A 19,981-nucleotide genomic window follows, 5' to 3' on the forward strand; every position below is an offset into this window, starting at 1 on the left:
CTCTCTGTTCTGTCTATAAAAAAGCACAAATTTTTCTGATTAGTAGGCCTATCAGAAATATTTCAACATAGACAATGCTGTTAAATATTTTGTACATTCCTTTCAGTTTGCAAATCCATACACTGTAAAAAAAATAAAAAAAATTCATGTCTCCAATTTTAAATTTTCTAGTGACTGATCACATCTAAATTTTTCAGTTGGCCAAATTGAATTTCTGTGAATTGATGCTTCACCCAGCTAGAGGTGAAGCATTGATTGACTGATAGACAACTACTGTGTAAGTGTTTGTAACTTTTCTCATTTTTGATTGTTTGTTCATTTGTTGTTGGATAAGTCTGTCTGTGTGGTGCAGTGGTGTGTATTAGTAGTTTTGGTGTATTCTGGTGGTGTGTGTGGGAGTTAGCATTTGTTGAGTTAGCATTTGTTTGGTCTTTGCCACGTTGGGAGTCAGTTTGTTGGGGGCGTGGCCAGCGAGGTATTAAAAGCCTTGTGTGTTTGTTAGCAGCTGGCTAGAGGTGAAGCATTGATTGACTGATAGACAACTACTGTGTAAGTGTTTGTAACTTTTCTCATTTTTGATTGTTTGTTCATTTGTTGTTGGATAAGTCTGTCTGTGTGGTGCAGTGGTGTGTATTAGTAGTTTTGGTGTATTCTGGTGGTGTGTGTGGGAGTTAGCATTTGTTGAGTTAGCATTTGTTTGGTCTTTGCCACGTTGGGAGTCAGTTTGTTGGGGGCGTGGCCAGCGAGGTATTAAAAGCCTTGTGTGTTTGTTAGCAGCTGGCTAGAGGTGAAGCATTGATTGACTGATAGACAACTACTGTGTAAGTGTTTGTAACTTTTCTCATTTTTGATTGTTTGTTCATTTGTTGTTGGATAAGTCTGTCTGTGTGGTGCAGTGGTGTGTATTAGTAGTTTTGGTGTATTCTGGTGGTGTGTGTGGGAGTTAGCATTTGTTGAGTTAGCATTTGTTTGGTCTTTGCCACGTTGGGAGTCAGTTTGTTGGGGGCGTTCCCAGCTGCTTTCAATAATGATACTCAAGTGAGTATAAATAGCGTGATAGTCCGCGGCAGTGGAAGCGGCAGTGTGAAGCCCTCCTTGTGTGAAGACCGACGAGTGTAAAGACTTCAACTCTTCCCTGTGCAAGACCGACGAGTGTAAAGACTTCAACTCTTCCCTGTGCAAGACCGACGAGTGTAAAGACTTCAACTCTTCCCTGTGCAAGACCGACGAGTGTAAAGACTTCATCTCTTCCCTGTGCAACTCCTCTCGAGCAAGGACCTCGACAAGCCACTTGAGTATCATCTTCCTTTCATTATTTGTGTTCGGCTCTTTTCTAATTCCGATCTGGCCTTTTCTCTGATCTGTATTCACCATGTGCTTTCAAATCTCAACTATAACTACTAGCACTCGTAATTCACGCTCTGTACGCACGAGACGCCGCAATCCTAATAATTTGCGCTATATCCTAACATCCTCTGCTACTTTACTCTCTATTCCAATTGGTCTCTGGAATTGTCAGTCTGCTGTAAACAAAGCAGACTTCATTTCATCTATTGGGACTCATTCTCAGCTCAGCCTCATGGCCCTAACTGAGACCTGGATCAAACCAGAGGACACTGCCACTCCTGCAGCCCTTTCAACCAATTTAACTTTTTCACACACTCCTCGGCCTATTGGGAGGGGTGGGGGTACTGGTTTGCTCAAATGATTGGAAATTTGATCCATTACCATCTCTACCGGCCAGTTCATTTGAATCGCACTCAATCACTGTTACTCACCCTGTTAAAATCCATGTGGTAGTGGTCTATCGTCCTCCAGGTCACCTCGGTAACTTTGTGGAGGAGTTGGATGTGTTACTTTCTAACTTCCCTGAGGATGGCACTCCACTGATTCTGCTTGGTGACTTCAACATCCATCTTGATAAACACCTAGCTGCAGACTTCAGCACTCTACTGACTTCATTTGACCTTAAGTTAGTATCTACTACGGCTACTCACAGATCAGGTAACCAATTAGACCTTGTATACACACGCAACTGCTCCACGGACAACACTTTAGTTACTCCATTACACACCTCAGACCACTTTCTCATCACTCTTAACCTCATACCGACTCCTGATACAACACGCACTCCTACACAGATTACCTTTCGGCGTAATCTACGCTCCCTCTCTCCCTCTCGCCTATCCACTATGGTTTCATCTTCACTCCCTCCACCTGCTCAGTTCTCAGCACTGGACACTAACAGTGCTACCAACACTCTTTGCTCCACTCTAACATCCTCCTTAGACAGTTTTTGCCCCCTCTCATCCAGACCAGCCCGCCCCACCCCATCTGCCCCCTGGCTGTCTGATGTTCTCCGTGAACATCGCTCTGGACTCAGGGCAGCAGAGAGGAAATGGCGGAAATCTAAAAACTATACTGACCTTACCTTGTATCAGTCGCTTCTCTCTTCTTTCTCTACAAATGTCTCCACTGCTAAAACAACATACTACCACAACAAAATCAACAAATGCTCTGACTCTCGCAAACTCTTTAAAACATTCTCCTCTCTCCTTTGTCCTCCTCCTCCCCCTCCTTCATCAACTCTTACAGCTGATGACTTTGCATCATTTTTTACAAACAAAACATCCCTCATCAGCAAACAGTTCTCCTCATCACAAACTGACAAGCACATCTCAACAACTAACACGAACACGCTTCCATCCTTCTCTCCGCTCTCCGAGGCAGATATTTCTAAACTCATCCTTTCCAATCACCCTACTACCTGTCCACTTGATCCTATACCCACTCACCTCCTTCAGGCCATTTCTTCTTCAATCACTCCTGCACTTACTCACATTGTCAACACTTCTCTTCATACGGGAACCTTTCCCATAGCATTTAAGCAGGCTCGGGTAACCCCACTGCTTAAGAAACCCTCTCTGAATCCAGCACTTTTAGAAAACTACCGACCGGTATCCCTTCTGCCTTTCATTGCAAAGACCCTTGAGCGAGTTGTGTTCAATCAACTCTCTATGTTTCTTGAAAGGGACAACCTCCTAGACAACAACCAATCCGGCTTCAAAAGCGGCCATTCGACTGAGACTGCCTTGCTCTCGGTAACTGAGGCACTGAGACTGGCAAAAGCAGCTTCCAAATCCTCAGTGCTTATTCTGCTGGATCTGTCTGCTGCTTTTGACACAGTTAACCACCAGATCCTCCTGTCAACACTTAAGACGATGGGTATCTCAGGAACTGCCCTCCAGTGGTTCAGGTCTTACCTCTCTGGTAGGTCCTACAGGGTGTCATGGAGAGGTGTAGTGTCTAAGTCACATCATCTAGCTACTGGGGTTCCCCAGGGCTCAGTCCTTGGACCACTTCTCTTCTCCATCTACATGTCATCATTAGGTTCCGTCATTCAGAAACATGGCTTTTCCTATCACTGCTATGCTGATGACACTCAACTCTACTTCTCATTTCAACCAGATGATCCTACAGTCAGTGTTCGTATCGCTGCCTGTCTGACAGACATTTCTGACTGGATGAAAGAGCATCATCTTAAACTCAATCTTGCAAAGACAGAATTACTTGTTTTCTCAACCAACCCAGCACTTCATCAATATTTCTCCATTCAGCTTGGTTCATCGACCATAACTCCATCAAGGACAGCCAGGAACCTTGGAGTTGTGATTGATGACCAGTTAAACTTCACTGACCACATTACTGCAACAGCCCGGTCCTGCAGATTTGCTTTATACAACATTAGAAAGATTAGACCCTTCCTATCAGAACAGGCTGCACAACTCCTGGTTCAAGCTCTTGTTCTCTCCAGACTGGATTATTGTAATGCTCTTCTGGCTGGGCTTCCAGCATGCACTATCAAACCCTTGCAGCTGATCCAGAATGCAGCGGCGAGAGTGGTCTTTAATGAGCCGAAGAGAACGCATGTTACGCCTCTCTTCATCAAACTGCACTGGTTGCCAATGGCTGCTCGCATCAAATTCAAGGCTCTAGTTCTCGCCTACAAAACAACCACTGGTTCTGCACCATTATACCTAAACTCAATTGTTCAGACTTACACACCCTCCAGAAGCTTGCGTTCTGTGAATGAGCGGCGCCTCGTGGTTCCTTCCCAAAGAGGCATGAAATCGCTCTCACAGACATTTTCCTGGACCGTTCCCACCTGGTGGAATGACCTGCCGATCTCAATTCGTGCTGCCGAGTCTGTAGCCATTTTTAAAAAACATCTTAAGACACATCTTTTCCAATTGCACTTTTCCTATTGCACTTGACCAATACAGAATATCACTTACTGATCATATCTACGTCTCTCATCCGGATTTGTGCCTTCAGGCGGGTATGTTACATAGTTATCATAGCTACCAAAATCCAGTGTTCTGTATTTTGCGTACGTGAGTTTTTGCTGTCGATGGCTATTGCTGCGCGTTTAGCTAGAATGCCATAAAAAACCAACCCATTGGGCCACTGAATCCGCATTAACGACAACAGTTGGGGCATCAGCCTTAGTCCTAATGGGTTGTTATTTTAGCTATCCAAATCCAGTGTTCTGTATTTTCCGTACGTGAGTATTTGTTGTAGCTGGCTATAAAAAAAAAAAAAAAAAAAAAATGTGTACTGTGCTAATTAATTGAGATTTCTTACAGCTCTTACAGGTTGTTGGCTTTGTTTGTTTCGTTGCTTCTATTGCTCTACCCTTTTTTGTAAGTCGCTTTGGATAAAAGCGTCTGCTAAATGATTAAATGTTAAATGTTAAAATGATGCAATCAATTAACAGAAATTCAATTTGGCCAACTAATATTTTTAGATGTGATCAGTCACTAGAAAATGTTCAATTGGAGACCTGAATTTTTTTTTTTTTTACTGTGTACGACAAAGACCCATTTTTGGTCTTCAAATCTAAGCCAAATCCTAAGAGACTCGATTTTTGTTATAACTTTAGGCTTAACTTTTCACAAACAGTAGTTACTTTGTTTTCCAAGGCAGTGTAGACATAATGATCGTGTAATGAAAAAAATAAAAAAAACTATTATCTTATTCCAGTCATTCGTTTTTCCTCCCCTCTGAAGCCTCCTCGAAGGTTTCTGCCTCATCCTCTCTCAACTCTGAATTAATTTCTGACTCTGTCTATTGACAATAAAGAAGTGTCTGAACTATGAACATACAGGGAATTATGACACACTGAAGAAATTATGTTCATTGCTAGACAATAGCCAATCGTTTGTATCCTAAATTATCTTTCCTATATTTTCCTAAAGACAATAGTACTGCAAACATTTGTTGACCATTAAGCATAGATGTATACAAAAATTGTATAATGTAAAGACACTTTATCACTTCTCACCTGTGAAGTTTCTTTTGTTTGTGTGTCATCGTGTTTCTATCCTGATAACCCTAAACTGCATGTTTCTTGTTCAGTCTTGACAACGCACACACAGAGAAAAAGTAAATTTAGTGCAACAATAAAATAAAAACTATAAATTAAGACCTACATCAGAACATTAATGAATACAATTTCCTATATTTTCCTAATGACAATTTTATGATTGGTCTATATATATATATATATATATATATATATATATATATATATATATATATATATATATATATATATATATATATGAATGAATGAATGAATGAATGAATGAGGAATTTGTATAGTGCTTTCATATATACTACTGTACACCTAAAGTGCGTTACACTTATGACAGGGATTGCATACTGCATTGCTATTGAATTGTATAATGGAAAAATGGAAGGGTTAAACAGGCATTTGGTGGCTGTTATTATATAGTACTGCAAATATTTGTTGAACATTAAAGCTACACTGTGTAACTTTTTTAGTTTATTCTTAGCTAAAACACTTAGTTCTTTCATAAATATGTGCTCATTAATGTATATTTACTTCTTTCAAGTAATAAAGTATTCTCGTAAGTTTATAATATGCCATTGAAAATACATACGGGTGAGGGCTTCGAATGCTGGTCGCCATGTTGCCCCTCCATCTTGAAAGTACATTAGCCAAAGAGGGACATAACCATAAATTCAAGCTTCGCCTTTCCATTTTAACACTCAATGGCACCGTGTCGAATGTGGAGAGGGGGATTTCCATGTTAATCTTGGACTAAATCAGCCACCGTAGGAGTTAAAACGAAATAAGAATTGAGACGAACAGAAACTAATATTCACTGGATGGTCATATACCTGCTCACCGCTAGATGGGGGAAAATATCACACAGTGTAGCTTTAAGCTTAGATCTATACAAAAATTGTATAATGAATATAATTTTTTTTAAGGCCACTTTATCACTTCTCACCTGTGAAGTTTCTTGTGTTTGTGTCATCCTGTTTCTGTCCTGATGACCCTAAACTGCATGTTTCTTGTTCAGTACTGACAACGCACACACACAAAAAGTTAAATTATTAGTGCAACAATAAAATAAAAACTATAAATTAAGACCTACATTAGAACGTTATGAATACAAAAATATTTTCCATTTCCAGCAAAACCGGCTAATTATAAAATAAAAGAAATAGGCAGAGTTATTCATCGTTGTTGTGCAGCACAATTCGGATACCACATGCCAACTTACTGTGCTTGACTTTTTCGTAAAAAAGGGGTGAAGAGTTTTTTGTCTTTATTAACTCGTCGCGACCTCTATGAAAATGATTGATACAGCGCCGGTGCGAGCACAGTTACATTTTAAGTTTGCTTTTTGATTAACGCCGATGTTCATGGCAAACAACTTGAACAGTGTTAGGGTAACGCATTAAGTAATCAGATTACTTTTTCAAGTGACTAATAAAGTAACAAATTACTTTTAAAATTTACAACAAAATATCTGAGTTACTTTTTCAAAAAAGTAATGCAAGTTTGAGAAAGTAAGTGTAGAGGCGGTGTGTGTAAACAGGTTATTGTAGTTCTAGACTAAATGTGAGCATTTATTCATCTCACTTGCACAATAAAGATTCAGTACTCCTCAAATAATGAATAAAATCAGTGATATGCAAAAACCTCCAGTTTGCATAGTACTCTGTGAAAATGTGAAATAAAACAAATATTTGTATGCATTTAATCATACAATTACAAATGTAACCTTTATTGACATATGTCTTGCTGCACTAACCTTCGATGATTAATTTGATTTAAATTAGACACTAGATTTTTTGTTTAAATTGGTAAAAAGTTTTTCCCCTCCTGCTTCATATTCATCCATTATCTAGAATAGAAGCACAGCTCTATTCTAGATAGAGCTGCGCCCTCTATTCTACATGCGTGAATTTGCATTTTTAAATCTCTTTTTTTACCTAGTTGTATATTTACATTTATAATTTGAAATGTATATTTTTATTTTATTTTTCATATTTATTTCAAAATATAAAAATATTTTACCCAATGTAATATTTACATTGTTTTAAATTGATTTAAGTTTATTATATATTATAATATATTTTTATCTGTAAAGTTTTAATATTCATGAAAAAATGTTTAAAATAAATATTTATTAGAATATATTTTTATCTGTAAAAATTAATATTTCTTTTCAAAGGATTTAACATTAATCGTGGGGGTGGGGTGGCTGCTTTAGGATGCTTTAAGAGGACACGAACACACACAGCCCCATAAAAACTAAGCTCTAGCTGAATTAAAGGGATAGTTCACTTTAAAATGAAAATTCTGTCCTCCTTTACTCACCCTTAAGTTGTTTTAAACCTGTATGAATTTCTTTCTTCAGCTGAACACAAGGGAAAATATTTTGAAGAATGTCAGTAAAGAAACAGTTAACTGGAGCCATTGACTTCCATAGTATTTTTTTTCCTACTATGGAAGTCAATGGTTCCAGTTAACTGTTGGGTTACCGACATTCTTCAAAATATCTTCCCTTGTGTTCAGCTGAAGAAAGAAATTCATACAGGTTTAAAACAACTTGAGGGTGAGTAAAGGATGACACAATTTTTATTTTAAAGTGACTTATCACTTTAAGTTTCATTTCAGTCTGATCAGGAAGACATTCAAATGTCACAAAAAATAAAAAAATAGGGCATGAAGGGAGTCTTCCTGCTGTGTTCATCTACAAATCGTAACGCTCTGTCAAAAGCTTTGTAACTGAGCCGTCAGTAATTTAGATCTACCGTCCTGAATTTCGGAGGTTACTTTGTCATTCAACCAGAGAAAAGCACGAAGAGAGACCTGAGAGTATGCCAGAAAATGCCTGAATAAATCATGTGTTAAAATTCATTAGCAAAGCCTTTCTGAGCACCAAAATGACAAGACATTAAATATGTATTATTTATTAAATGTCGGCACTTACGGAAAAGGGGGTCTAGTGATGTTAATTAGCCGTTCGGTCAAAAAGGACTGTTGTAAATGGGAAGTGAAAGCTAAATCCAGGCACAGGTGGGTTTTTTTCCACATTCTAAATTGACTTTGGGGGAAATGAAGAGGCTAATTACAACTGCTCTGAAATTCAAAGCTAATTTGGAGGCCAATATGACGGACTAACTGACATCCGCCATGAAGTAGCTTGTTTGAATGGCCACCAGGGATTTGAGTGGGAATAGCGTGTGTGTGTGTGTGTGCGTGCGTGCGTGCGCGCGTGTGTGTGTGTGTGTCTGTGGATAATCACACATTTGTTCGCTGATGCACTCTTAACCAGCTCAGCCATGTAAGTACCGGAGAACAGACACTGGCCTGTGTTTTATTGTGAATGTGATCGAAAGCTCTTAGACTGTTTGACGCGTGTGTGTTAGTGAGAGAGAGGCAGTTTGAGGTCACTTCAATGATCTGGTAAAGTGGAAACGAGGGGAGCCGTTATCCACTCAGAGAGAGCCTCCCTACTGTTGGCTGCAAGCAGGGAGAGAGAGGGAAAAAAGGAAACAAGTAGAACAGCGATGACTTGAGTTATAACTTCGTAACAGGCCTTTCTGTTGTTCAGGAGAGAGACGGTGAGAGTGAAAGAGAGGGGAGAGGGGGTAATTATCGCCAGAAATGAGGCTCGGCGAACGATTCGCACTGCTGGGCCCGCTGATCTGGTCGCCACGGCAACGCCGACCCACTCATTTGTTTTGCAGATGAGTAATTACATCCAATTAGACTACTGAGAGACTGAAAAAAGAGAAACAAATGGAAGACGGGGTCTTTTGTTTCACACTGATAGCTGGAATATTAATAATTGGGCTAAAGATAAGATGGACAGCGATACTGTAACTAGGAGCTGAGTCGAAGTCATCAGTTCACACCTGAAAGCTTTCGCCTCCTTCCACGAATTGAAGTAGTTTCTGTCAGATGTTGACATCATTTCAGGCCTCAGACTCATGTCAGACTCACTACATGTCCATGGGGAGCTGTGATGTAGTGACAGGACTAGTATCCAGAAGGTTCATCTGCTCAAGAATAAGGCCATTCAATGAGCAATTAACTGCAGGTTACTGCAATAAGCTCATGGCTGTGGTTTTATTATTATTAAATATTATAATTTGATATTTCTGGTTTTCAAAAAAATCTCCCTCTCTCTGTATGTGAAGACTTCAGATGCAAAACCGTATCATTGCGATTTGAAAAAAAAAAAAAAAAAAAGATTTTATATATATATAACAATATATATAATATATATATATATATATAACAAATATATATAACGTATTTCAAAAACAAATAATAATGTGTCCAAACTTTTGACCTGTACTGTATATATGTATATGTTTAATTATGTCTTTTTTATTACACAGTATTGTTTTCAGTATTTTATTATCGTTTTTTTATATTTTTATTTCACATTAACATTGCATTTTCATCAGTAAAGTGTTCTTTATAAAGAAAAAGAAAAGTAATTGAAAGTGATACAGTTCTACTTAAAAATTATTGATTTTCCCATTATGGGATGTCAACTCTGCAAGGGCCCCATCAGGCCCTGTTTTACAAATAAAAATTTGAACAAACAAAATTGACCCTGGTCATGTAGTGATAAAATATATATATATGTGTGTCTGTATATATATATATATATATATATGTGTGTCTGTCTATATATATATATATATATATATATATATATATATATATATATATATATATATATATATATATATATATATATATATATATATATATATATATATGAATGTTGTCTGAGGTTAACTAACTGACGTTTGTGTGTTTTTTTACATTCAAAAACATCATAACTAATAAGTAATAGGCTATTTTCTAAACTGGTATTGAGGCTAGAGGTCTTCACAGGTCCAAAAATTCATACCTGAACCCCAAGAGACCCGCGATGTTCTACACAGAACTGACCTGGACCCGTCTATTATTTCAAAAACTGGACCCGGTCCAGTGCAGATCTGAGAAATGCCAAAAATATAGTACCCGGAACCGACATGGACCCATCTATTATTTGATAGCTAGAACCGAACACGGCAGGAAGACACAGACCCGACTGGACCCGACTATCTCATATTCCACTATAAACTGCTCTTAACAAGTTAATAAACAAGCTGCGAAAAATAACTTTGTCTCAGCCTACCTAACGATATAGCCATTGTCGTCTTTCCTTGTAGCCTACCTGATTGTGATGTATTACAATATTCCAAGCATGCTTTACGTAATTGTTCCAAGCATGCTTAATTCACTCATCATTTCAGCTGTAAAAGTCAACTTTATTTTACAGTGACGGATTTATGAGTTAACTCGCATAATAACTTTGACTGTTGGCCTTTTTGAACTAATAACTATTGCTCGTTCAGTGCCATGGCCGCTTACGTTTGCATTATTTATTTGCCATAATCTCTCTGAGCCGAGTCTGACTAGCAAAACTTTAAGATTAAACAAGACGGTTCATTCATATTATTTTTAAAGTCATTATAGTCACTGCAGAAGCTCGGGTTGCCATAGAAACATGACGCACTTGAGACTGCACTCACGCGTCAGCTGGAGCAACCTGAAATATGAGCTTTTCTACGCAATTTGAGCATCACAGAAAACATTTATGTGACAGTTCACCTGAGGTCTTGTTGCTGATTTGAAATATATTCTTGAGTACATTATTACCGCGCACATGCATTTAATCTGCCCGGCTGAGAGAGCGCGAGCGAGCGAGAGAGAGAGAGAGCTTTTGTTTTTGTTCTGTATTTCTAAACCTCATTTCCCGGCTCACACTTTTCTTATCCTAATTTAGCAATTTGCAAGTTACACAAAACACACAAGCCATGCTGACTCTCACAGCCAGGTGTTCTTCGAGTCCCATCGACATATTACATGCTACAACATTAAACAGACCCGGGACCTGAAGTAATAGATTGGGACCCGACCCGGACCCAGCTGACCATTTCAAATATAGACCCGAACCCGTACGGGTCCTCGGTCGGATCCCGGGTCCACGGGTCTCGGGTGCCCCGAGAAGACCTCTAATTGAGGCTCTGTCCTGAACGCTGGGTTTTGATGGGTGTGCCGCACTGGAGACTTGGAAGAAAATGCCCATTGCTAGGATTGGATAAGATTTGCATATTTAATAAGCTTCTGCTCCCTTGTCATATCTATGCCTCTGTCAGTTCAGTTCACATGAGGGAGGGATTGTTTTGAAAGCGGCAGCAACCGCAATGATTCACTTGACCGCAGGTCTCGTTAACATCTTTATCAAACAAACACAATTATTTATTTTGCAACCACATGAAATTGATTAAAATATTATTTTTGTATTACTTGGCCCGCCCGCCCGCCCGCGCACACACAGATCAAGAAAGGAATATTATTTTACTATTTGAGATTCACCGGCCTACCAAAGTGCTTACCTTTTGGTAGCCCGTCTGGAAAACACATAGCCCCGGGACTACTATTACATATAAAAAAACACGTTTTGCTCACATAAAGGCTGATTTATACTCAATTCTAGTCAGAATATGAGTCTGAAACTGCTCCAATGGGCTGTGATTATGAGGCGTGTTTCAACCGAACCAGGAAAGACATCAATTGGATAGACCTACAACCAATCAGAGCAATGAAGCGTCGCATTGTCAAATGTCAACAGACAGAGCTCAACTAACGTTACTGTGTTGCCAAGTCCGCGTTTTTTTCCGCGGTTGTTTTATATGTCCGCGGGTTGAAGCGACTATTATGTGATATATAGACCCATGAGTGCGAATTTTAGCTGGCAACCTTGCCAAAATAACACACAATTTACCCCCAAACACCATTTCCCCCCGGAGAACCCCCTCGAGAAGCTATTGTTTAGGGCTAGTAGTTATCGGATTTTGTTGTAAAAACTTGGCAACCCTGTCTGCACGTGCAGTGGAATGAACGATCTTTGCCGGTGTTGTAAAAAAAATTAATAATTTATTGATACACAGAGTACTTACCCAACATGATCATCATCTTTGAGAGAAATTGTGAAGGTGAATGCAGATACAAACAAGCTCTCCGTTTAAGCCCGCCCTGATGATTTCATTGGTCCGAACAGTTTCTGTTCGGGGATAATTACTCCTCTATGGAGCGATGCCAGACCGAATTGCCCGACCTAAAAATGTTGTGGGTTGTGGGCTAAATTCAGCTGGCATCCAGGCTAATGTGTCCCTGTTCTTGATATACAATCACTGATTAACATCTTTGGTTTTAACGAGAAAATAAATAAACTATACACAGCAGATCTATGTATTTATTCACTAACATAAAGACTCTCTGCACTACAAAATATTGTGTTATAGCAGATATAGGATGAAACTATAATTTCTGGATACACGCACTCCTATCTCAGATTTTTTTATTTATAGACCTAAGGGAAGGGTTCTGGCAGACCAAGCACGGTGCTTGCGGCCCACGTAGAATTGACGCGTAGTTACATTTTTGGAAAGGTGCGCGTCAGGGTACGGAAAAGGGTGCGCCGTATGTAATGTGTCTATGCGTATGGTAAGCCGTACCTTCTGCGTGAACTTGATGCAGAAGTGTAAATTGGGCTTAAGTGTGTTGCACCATTCCTGCCGGATCCATTATAGAAGGCACAGCATTGTTTTAATCTCAATATATCTGCAAATCCAGCTTGACCTGAGACTTGTTTACCAACGATTTCACTGAAATGAAATCAAACATGTATAATGTCTTTCCCAAGTGAGCTGGAACTTCATTAAAAATAAAGTTCAACCACACATTCCTAATATTAGGATCCAAAGGAAGCTTATGCAGCGACTGTGTTCTTCGATAACCAGGAATAGCGCAATATCTTGCTATCATCTTCAGCATGTTTAGTGCCACTGGCTAGCGATCCAAACAGCCCCATGAGTCGGTAGGGGGGGCTACTGAATTAAACGTGCTTAATATTCTGTAGAGGAGGTGTTTCGCGACAGGATGAAGCTCACGGTCGTTTGCTGGGCCTGGTGTCTATAAAAGCGTTTCTTTGACTGGCAAGGAAGTTTTCAGCTCTGAAACTTAAGGCTATTCTTTTATTATCATGACCTTTTATATATCAAAAGCTCAAGGGAAAGCTGATTTCTCAATTCATCACCCCTTTAAAAATAGGGCTGTTTTGTGTAGTTTTTTCCTGATTACTTTTTAAAGTTCCTCAGAAAGCAAAATTGTGGCACATGCAGTGATATTTCAGTTCTCATTATGCCATTCGTATGGCCAGACTGCAGTTAAACCCAGAAACAGAGATTTACAGCTCTAGCACGCTGCCAGCTGAATTATCAAAAGCTCTGGTGATGTGCCGGAAATTGTGTTATTGATGAAGCGCTACAGCAGATGTCCGCACAACTAAAACAGCATTCGATTGGTGTTCATTAGCAAACCATTAATTTGCACACATATTGTGGCCCACAGACTAAACACATTTCTGTGGCAGACACCCACATCGCCACAACCCCCTGAGGTGATGCACGCTGCCTCTCGAACACGCTTCGAAAGAACATGTGTTGTTTTAGAAAGATCAGAGGAAAGCTATTATTTCTCTAACTTTGATGTCAGAGCAACGTTGGCTGATCCCTCTCTTTTTCTCACCTTTGCTTAAGTAAAAGTAAATCATTTGTATGCTCTGAAAAGAAAATGAGCAGAGGAAGATAATCAGGCAACGGCTCGCTCCCAGATGGCTGCTTCTGCTGTCTTGCCATCCAACTGAAGAGCTCTTTTCAGCCTCATTTTATTCATATCCTTTTACACTGATGGCACTATCATTAGAGGCAATCTACCTGAACAATAAAGGTAATTTTCCCTGCCTTTATTAGATAAGACCTTCCTGACTGAGCGCCTTGCGCAGCTGAAGGCTAATTGTCCGTGTCAGCATAAACAAAGCAGCTGTGTACATCCGTTGTGTGTGTGAATGTCGGCTTTGTGTACTGCCTCTCCCAGTATCCTGTAATCGGTAGAATTAGGCAGATGGAACAGGAAGCCGCCATTGTGGTGTCCTGGCAATCTGCGACTCTTGGAATGCATGCGGCACAGTTCTGCAAAGACAGTGCGGGAGGGGGAAAGGTTTGCAAACCTGCACCCTGCTCAGCCATTTAACAAATAGAGGAGTCCGTGTAGAGGTCGACTCTTGTTTGTTGTTAAAGATCTAATTAGAGAGTGCAGAAGAGGCAGTGGAAGCTTGTCTAATTAGCGGGGAGCAGAAAACCCACTTTAAAATTCAAGGACAACTGGCGATTAGAATGCACGTCGAAAAAATGGATTACGGAAAGAAAGGGTGTCTCTGGTCTTTGTTTTGCTGTTGTGGTCTTTTTTTTTCTTCTGTAGTTGAGATTGAGCATGAAAGTCAGTTTAGTCCTGAATAACAGTGAACGATCCAAAAGACTCTGAACAGAAATGTTAGTTTCCCGCTAAAGGCCCAGGATGCTTAGCAGTGACCTGGGACAACCCCAGTGTGTCCCACTCAGAACTCCATAGGAGGAATGGTAGGCATTCATAACGTTGAACAAATCCCTGATCCTTTGTGTTTGCATTCGATTGGTTTTAACTGCCAATAAGAGCACACTCAGCTTTGTTTAAAGGAATAGTTCAGCCTGAAAAGAAAATTGTCATTCACTCAACCTTATTTTAGCCCTGTATGACAATAGAGGGTTTGAGAATATATTTGTTTTTGTCAATTGGGTCACAAACTACAATGGACACCACTGACCCTCATTGTATAAAAAAACCCTATTATTATTATCTTTTTTTCCCCAAAGCATCCTCTTTGTGTTGCTCGGGAAAAAAACGCATAGGTCTGAAATGAAAAGGTGAGTAAATGATGACAGAATTTTAATTTTTGGGTAAACGGTTCCTTTAAATCGGTGAAGCTTGAGATGTAATTGGAATCATTACAGTGGCACATTTCTGTGATTCCTCAAGTCACGATTTACAGTAAGCAGGCAGTGTTGGAGTTGTGCCATTCCTCAAGCACTTGAGTGTAATTTGACAGGCAGGCGTTTTGCCCACAAACCACGGACGATGAGGGAAAGTTGCGAAGCTGATGACAGAGAAACGGCTTAGAGCTTCAGTTTACTCTTGGCAGCTGTTGAGGGCATAATCAGCGCTGTGATGTTCGGCACGAGTCCAGGACGCTCCTGCAGGTCCCAGACCCCAATGCAAAGAAAACGTTCTGCAGGGGAGATGTAAGATGTAACAGCCTGTGGTGGATCCCGGCTTTCTTTGATTGGATTTTGCTCTTTCTAAAATGCCAATGAAGACATTTGATGGCCTCTGTATATCACAATATACCACAATACAATTAAAAAGTCCAGCTATAAATGTTAGCTAAAGCCGTCAAATAACGTCCTCAGAGGCATTCATAATCTACCATTCTAATGAAAAGTGTGTCTGTTAATGTCTAACATATTTTTTTGATGTTTATGGCCAATAAACATCAATGAAACTTTGTTGAACAATGTTTAATTTATCACAGTGTCCACGGTCCACCACATCTAATGTGTTCACTTAAGATCTTTGCTAGCATCTTTGAGAGTTTGGTCTAGTGGGCATCATGTTGTGTAACTACTAACAATTTGAGTGTATGTGGTCATCATTCAGCCTCATGTCATCATCGATCACACATAACTCACTGTCAGTCACTTCATCTTTGTGTGTCATGTGTATCAATTGCCGTGTTTCACCTCCTCTATGTATTTCCCAGGGTTCCCCGATTATGGCTTTTATTCTGGGCCCGGTGACCAGCGGGCCGCTCCCTGCTCCTTTGCCGACTATGCCACCTTGGGGCCCCATACGGGTCAGATGCTGCAAAGCGAGCACGTCACCTCCACCTGCAATTCACCCTCCCAGCACCACCCAAGCCCGGACCACTTTAAGAGCTCAGGTGTGTATGGTGTATTTTGTCCTAGAAATTTTCTGCTTCTAACAGCCATTCATTATGATGTATATGTAAATACCCCTTAATATGTTCCTATTTCAAAACAATGCACAAGAGTATCCCTATGTTCAAATTACATGCTGAGTCGTGTACTGCATGTTTTAGTCTTACCTGTCTGAGATCACTCCTAACAAGGCTTCATAAAATACTTAGGCATTGTTAGGATAAAATACTTTATCATGTATTATTCATTAATCTTAAAAATGTACTGTACAAAATGTACACAGCAAATTACTGAGGGATAAAAACCTGGTGTTGGGCATCTAGTGATAAAATCTGGTGTTAATTTACAAATATTATATGCTTTATCACTTGTTTAGTGTTAAAGCACAGTGTTTCCTTTGGGTGATAAAGCACAGTGTTTCCTTTGGGTGTTAACAATCAACATCTGCGCATGTGCAGAGCATTTTAAATTTCCCAGCTCATCCTTCGGTCTCTCCATCTTTATGGATTTCCCTGCACACACAACGGTTACAAGGACAAGGTATAGTATAGTATTATTATCTTATCAACTTGTGATTTATTAATGAGCTTGTATAATGAGTAACGTAGCCGATGTGGATGACTTAACTCTTAGCGTTTTTTTTTTTTTTTACCTCAGTTTAAATTTAGCGCGCTTTTGATCCGCATTCATAACTGAATAACCCCCACTAACACACTAAATTCGTTAATGGAGGACGAGATTTACGTAAGTGACTTAATTTCGTTGTATTAATTTTGTAATAATGTTGCAGCATTAACATTATGTGTCATTTTTTAACTCACTGGACTTGGATAGTTATTTCTTCTCATTTGGCATAACGTTAAGTATCTTTAGGGCTTCCAACCTTTATAAGACCGTTTATATCTTTCACCCCGTAACTACGAGTTAATTCTGGTGTTTTGAAATGTCATTCAAATGAGAAAGCAGACGTTAATCGAATGAATTAATTGCTCTTAATTTTTTTTTTCTTGTGTGACGCCGGGGCTCGATCCCTGGCCGAGCACCCACGGATAGCACGGTCCATCATTGTCGGCGCTGCGCATACTGATCGGCCTGCAACATTTTGCGAGTGAAATGCTCTGTGTGTTCTAGCAATCTTCTCGTTGTACTTTGATAACATACGCCGACCATTCTGTACAGCGCTCCAAAATGGCGAAAACATCGTAGGACACGCTTTTCTTCATGAACTGCTTCAGTCATATAGAAACTCAAGATCGAGTACGAGTGTGCAATGTCGTGGAATGTATACGCCAAAACTTATTTTGGCGTGCATATGATACGCTGTTTTTTGCGTGCATATGATACGCAATTTATGGCGTATTATACATACGAACCCCCCACCCCACTACCCTAAACCTACCCAAGAGAGCGTGTCATATATACGCCATAAAGTGCGTATCATATGCACGCCGAAATGAGTTTTGGCGTATACATTCCACGACATTGCACACTCATACTATTTGACATTTTTCGTCTTATTTTGTATTAGTTGAGCAGACATGCATTAGTGCCCTTCCATGCGCGATTTTTTCTGTACAACTTAGTTCTAGCCTTTTCTAGTTGTAGTATTGTAAATCTGTAACAGTAGTGCTTATGTTTTGAATATAACATTTTCTTGCTATGTGTTGGTATAAAGATAACCTGAAGTAAAACACAAAGTGACCTGATTATTTTGAGTCTTTTAGTTTGCTTTCTGCTTTGGAGGATTTTTGTTTCATGGAATATTGTTTATTATTGCAGAAGGAAACCACTTAAGGCCACAATCTATGTATGCCCTTGGCATTATTACTCTACAAACCTAAACGATCCTGAAAGGAAGACAGGCTATGTAAGTATCTCTGCTTGTTGATTGAAGATGTTTGAAACTTTATATCTTAGATTTTTTTAATGTGTTTGTTTTAACCAAATGTGTCTCTTTAACAGGAACGATACTATGTGTTTGGATCATTTTGAGGAGCGCTATCAACGCCAAGATCGTGGGATCGATGAATTGGGAAAGCAAGAACTGACAAAATGTAAAAATGCGTACATTGAATGCAATGTAAGTCTCTTTGGATAAAATCATCTGCCAAATGTAAATGTATTAATTTATAAAGGAATAGTATTTTTTATCAGAATGAATTACAACCCAGACAGTTTTTTAACATTAAGGTTGATTTAATATATACAATGTTGAATTTTTGTATTTTCAATTAAAACATTACTTGAGGAATGTTTCTTTGTTTAATCTTGTTTGAAACGCAGTAGAGATTTATCATGGTAAGATGTTATAGCATTGGAGTATAACAAGAAATTGTTTTATTCAATTGTATGTGTGACTACAATGGCTTTACTGTAGCGATTCCCGGCGAAAGCAAGAACTGACAAAAATGTTTTTTTTTTATTTATTAAAAATGGTATTGAATGCAGTGTAAGTCGCATTGGATAAAAGTGTCTGCCAAATACATAAATGTAATCGAATTGATATATTACAATTGCAATAAATATTCAAATAAATTTGTAGTCACTTGATTTTTTTGGGGAAAAAATAAAATAATATATATAAATTGTTTTACATTTCATTCACAGTGCCATTTTAGTATTTAAGTATTTACATTAAATAAACATTAAATACACTGGGTGTGTGAGATTAATCACCATAAAGTGTTAAATGTACACTTATGAGTAATACATTTCTCAACACCTTGAGTGACTAAAAAGTAACACTAACACAGTGTTTGTATAACGAACACTTTCGTCAGTGTTGTTTTAACACTAGCAAAGACGGACCTGTATGTTCACCCGGAAAGTGATAATTTTAACACCCGTGGTGATAAATCTCCCAACATGTTTTTTGCTGTGTATGAAGTGTAATATAGGTTTGACTGTCATTTCAGTCTGTTCCTACACTGACTTTGAAATCAGATTTAAAAGGGTCATGAACTGAGAAATACATTTTCCCATGACATTTTAATATATAAATAGGCATGGTAATATCCTGTAAGCTTCAGAGCTGAAAACCTCCTTTTTAGTCAAAGAAAAGCTTTTATTCACAGCAGGCACAGCAAACAATCAATTTGCGAACGTGCTTCCCTATGACGTCATGAGTGCAGTGAAACGCCGCCTTAAAGGGTTAGTTCACCCAAAAATGAAATTCATGTCATTAATGACTCACCCTAATGTCGTTCTACACCCGTAAGACACCCGTTCATCATCAGAACACAGTTTAAGATATTTTATATTTTTGTCCCAGAGCATATGCCGTCTAAGCACACTTTACTGTCCATGTCCAGAAAGCTAATAAAAACATCATCAAAGTAGTCCATATGTGACATCAGTTGGTTGCTTAGAATCTCTTGAAGCATCGAAAATACATTTTGGTCCAAAAATATCAAAAACTATGACTTTATTCAGCATTATCTTCTCTTCCGTGTTCCTCCAAAAAGTTTCAAACGGAGTGAATCGATCAATGATTCGGGTCGCTAATATCACATGATTTCAGCACGGATCGCGTCAAACTGCTGAAATCACGTGTCATTGGCGACCTGAATCATTGATCGATTCACACCGTTTGAATCTTTTTGGAGGAACACTTTAACTAAAGAGCGCCTGATTCTGTAGCCCCACCCACTTGTGCCTGACATAGATAAATAACATAGGCCTACATACGTGGAGCTAAACTGGATCAAACTTT

At 39.1% G+C, this 19,981-nt stretch overlaps 1 protein-coding gene across 9 annotated transcripts in view; it reads left to right on the forward strand.

Moving 5' to 3' along the window:
• The window catches only part of msi2a (musashi RNA-binding protein 2a), a 264,611-nt gene that overhangs the window by 225,015 nt on the left and 19,615 nt on the right, over nt 1-19,981 (forward strand). For all 9 annotated transcript variants that reach the window (XM_067433022.1, XM_067433024.1, XM_067433026.1 and 6 more), the window contains one exon: nt 16,092-16,271. In XM_067433022.1, the coding sequence (XP_067289123.1) occupies nt 16,092-16,271 (180 nt within the window). The remainder of the gene's footprint in view (nt 1-16,091; nt 16,272-19,981) is intronic.

This window comes from Pseudorasbora parva, chromosome 23 (genome assembly GCF_024679245.1).
Source record: "Pseudorasbora parva isolate DD20220531a chromosome 23, ASM2467924v1, whole genome shotgun sequence".
NCBI lineage: Eukaryota > Metazoa > Chordata > Actinopteri > Cypriniformes > Gobionidae > Pseudorasbora > Pseudorasbora parva.